At 38.7% G+C, this 3543-nt stretch overlaps 1 protein-coding gene across 1 annotated transcript; it reads right to left on the bottom strand.

The window, feature by feature from the left end:
• Nucleotides 1–336: 336 nt before the first annotated feature.
• LOC137402355 (ATP-dependent DNA helicase PIF1-like) lies at nt 337–3097 on the bottom strand. The gene is made up of 3 exons (XM_068088855.1): nt 2920–3097; nt 1074–1763; nt 337–797 (listed from the first exon to the last, which is right to left on the bottom strand). Exons 1-3 carry the CDS (start codon nt 3095–3097, stop codon nt 337–339), a joined length of 1329 nt encoding a protein of 442 aa, XP_067944956.1.
• Between the last annotated feature and the right edge of the window lie 446 nt (nt 3098–3543).

Raw genomic sequence — 3543 nt, 5'->3', positions numbered from 1 at the left:
TGTATACAATGTTTAATATCTCAAGAATTTTATTGTTGAAGTTTATTACATGACCATGGAAATATAAATTCAAAACATTTCATGAGCAAGGCAGTTTGTGCTAATCTAAACAATTTAAAGTAAAAATAAGACATCAGTAAAGGTGTTTAAACGTGAAATAGTTAGCAAGCAATTGTTAAATGTAGTCTGTTCTACCACAATGATTGCAAAAAATATGAATTGATAGAAATATGATATACAAAATAAAAAACCAAAATATCATGAATAATAACAATGAAAAGTTGCTGTTGCTGAGGAAGATATCCTTGAAAATTTGCCAAGCATACTGCTAGTGTATCACTGAAGCGCTTGAGGGTAAACAAGGTTCTTTGTCTGACCAAATGGCGAGAGAATGTATAGACCATTTTTACTGCCTACTCGGGATAGCGCAACATACAAATGTCCATGAGAAAAGCATGGTGTGAGGAGGTGAATGCCGACAGTTTTTAGTGTTTGACCTTGGGATTTGTTGATAGTCGAAGCAAATGACAGTCTAACAGGAAACTGAATACGTTTAAATTGAAACGGCACATTTGTCGGAATCAGTGGTATTCTAGGGATAAAAACTTTTTCACCCATCGCAGCTCCGGTAAGCACAGTAGCACAAGTAAGATTTGGGGATAGATTTCCGATGATCAATCTTGTTCCATTACAAAGTTTAGGTAAATCCAAATTTCGAAGAAGCATAACTGGGGCACCAACGCATAGTTGAAGATTATGAGGAGGTATGCTGGCAGGCTGTAAAGAGTTCAAGAATTCTGTAGGATAATTGACAAAGTCATTCTCTTCAAGAACACAGTCTATGCTGATGAAGTCGTAGTCCCAGGAATTTTTTCAAGAAGTAGTTGATTGATGTGGTCAACAGTGTCATTTTTAGGTGCCAGAATTACCTTTTCTTTGAGCCATTGGTAATGAAGATAGTTTCGTGAATATTTGGGTACACTTTGTGTAGTAAATTGTCTTCTGTGTCTACAATAAATCCGCATTATCAGGTAGAGAGATTAGCACATTGTTAACTGGTAGCTTTCCCTCACCGATATTTAAAGGTTGTGCAGCAAACTCCCCCAAAGTGTCGTCCCCTCCTATATGCACTCTCATATTTGTCATTAGTTTACAAACTTCCACACAGTGCCATGTATACGAATCCTTTAAGCAAGCTTTGAGTTTATCAGCTGGAGTTCCTCTAGGTATGACCGGTAGGATTTGACAAAAATCGCCAGCAAGAAGTACACATACACCACCCATAAGTTTGTCACTGTTATAAAGGTCCTTAAGCGTGCGATCCAGAGCTTCCAATGTTGCTTTATGTGCCATTGTGCATTCATCCCAAACAATTAATTTTGTGGTCTGTAACAATTGAGCCAATCCAGTACCTTTACGGATGTTGCAAACAGGAGTCTCCAGGCGTCCTATATCTAATGGGAGTTTAAACATGGAATGAGACGTTCTTCTACCTTCCAGCAATGTAGCGGCTATACCTGAAGATGCGACTGCCAGTGCGACTTGTCGGTTAGATCTGATTTTAGCAAGCAAAAGATTGAGCAAGAAAGTTTTACCAGTTCCACCGGGAGCGTCCAAGAAAAAGATCGCTTCACGCTCATCATCCACAGCTTTTAAAATTTTTCCATAAACTAAATTCTGATCAAATATAAGGTTTGGTTCGGTGCTGCTAACAAATCTATCTAAGTTTGCCATGTCATAGTTGGTTTCTCGTAGCAATTTGTCTGTGGAAGCAAGTCTAAATCTTTGCATGGCGATGTGAATCCGAGTAGCTCTAGTCCCTTACCAGAAATGTTAATGACTTTGTCTTCTAACAAAATCAAAGCTTTGTTGAAAATTTCGGCTGTGAAATCTAAAGAGATCTGCGGTTGAAGTTGATTCAATTGTCTGCGTACATCATCACTCATGCTTTCTTTATGATCTAGCCATAATTGTTTAGGGTCAGAAGGATTGCAGCTAATAAGAATAACAGCAAACAGATTACGCAACCAAGAAGGTGAATCTGAAACTGAAGCTTCCTGAAGAGTGTTGTGCCACTGTCTGTCATCTTCTAGTAATCCTCGTTTAAGACATGCCTCCTTAAATGTTGAGCAAACGATTTCATTGACAGTTCAAAGCTGAGGAAACGAAGTAGGTCCTGTAACTTTGTGTAGTAAAATGTGCAAGTGAAAACATTCTATGTTTGTTGGATGAACGGTATATACTCTTCTCAGCGCATCTGATGCACGTATGTGAGGCCAGTTTTCAACAATTTTTCCTTGTTTTCTAGATTGCCACTTTTTTGTGCTTTCCATGTGTAGTAAGTAGGCATTTGATGATATAGTAGAGTTTGAGCAAACTCATCGTTTTGGCATGCTTTAAAAAATTCTGTTGAAGTAGTCCTTGGTGGTTCCTGTGCACATTGTTCGATGTTCTCCTCATTGAAGTATACTCGCTGTCCATTTTCCAGATGTACACTAAGGTGTGTTACTGCAGGATGTCTCTGATGAACTGGCAAACCCAAAATCCTCCAAACAGCCTCATTGCTGGAAATATATCTACCAGTTTAAAAAGTAGTAACTTCATCCCTGTTATTTTCTATAACAAAAGCTGCTTGATCACTACCTTTGTGAATGTATTTGCAAATGTATTTTATGGATTTAATTGAATGACAATATTCCACATTGAGATGGGTGTTGAAAATCTTCGATAGAAGAGGGCAGTATGGCACAATCCATCTGTTGTCAATTTCTATTTCTGTACCACCACGTTGAATTATTGCAAAATGTCCTTCCATCCCTGGCATTTGTCTTCTATACTGTGGATACCCATCATCAGCAGTCAGAGTGTCATGAATTAGTGCTCGCGGGTATTGTTTGGTGCATTTTCCGTCTTTCATACAGGGAAAAAGGCGATTGAGGTTGCCACATGGTCCATGTATCATTTGTTTGGTAACGATGCTGTACAGAGTTGGGTCCTCCTCGTTATCTGGAATTTCTGCAGATATTATTGAGTCGACCTGAAATGAGCGTATTTTTTTACCAGCCATAGAAGAAGATGACAATGAGGCAGACCTCATTTTTGCCATTCAATTGATTAAAGGAAACATTGAGCATATCCAAAGATTTTTCCCTTGGTTAGCAAGTTGAGCAGTAGTTTCACTTTTAGCCCAAACACTCTAGCTACAATGTCATGTCTGTCATGAACTGCTTGTCCATCTAGGAGAGCGTCTTTGATAACCGTCCATTTTGGATTGCATGTTAATGTTATAAATAGATCTGGCCTTCCATGCCTTCCATGCCTATGACATAGGTCATAGCATCTTGGACATACTCATGCATTTATCGAGGGCTTCCAGTAAAGGAAGAAGGAAGAATGGCTAATTGGCCGATGTTCTGTGCATCATCGTTTAGCATAGCGTCTCTTAGGTGAATGTAACTGTCAGCTCTAAGTCTTCTTTGGTTATGTCTAATATAAGCCAATCTTTCACTTTCAATTTTTGCGTACATGTCTGTCAGAAATTGA

The sequence above is a fragment of the Watersipora subatra genome, chromosome 8 (assembly GCF_963576615.1).
Source record: "Watersipora subatra chromosome 8, tzWatSuba1.1, whole genome shotgun sequence".
In the NCBI taxonomy this organism is placed as follows: domain Eukaryota; kingdom Metazoa; phylum Bryozoa; class Gymnolaemata; order Cheilostomatida; family Watersiporidae; genus Watersipora; species Watersipora subatra.
The sequence above is the reverse complement of the archived record's forward strand: the minus strand, read 5'-3'. Positions and strand labels throughout refer to the sequence as shown.

Coding starts and splice junctions, on each gene's coding strand:
- LOC137402355 (XM_068088855.1), bottom strand. CDS start 3,097: ATGAGGTCTGCCTCATTGTCATCTTCTTCTATGGCTGGTAAAAAAATA. Junction 1,764..2,919: donor CCTCAATCGCCTTTTTCCCT/GTATGAAAGACG, acceptor TTGCTTCCACAG/ACAAATTGCTACGAGAAACC. Junction 798..1,073: donor TGCACAACCTTTAAATATCG/GTGAGGGAAAGC, acceptor ATTATCCTACAG/AATTCTTGAACTCTTTACAG.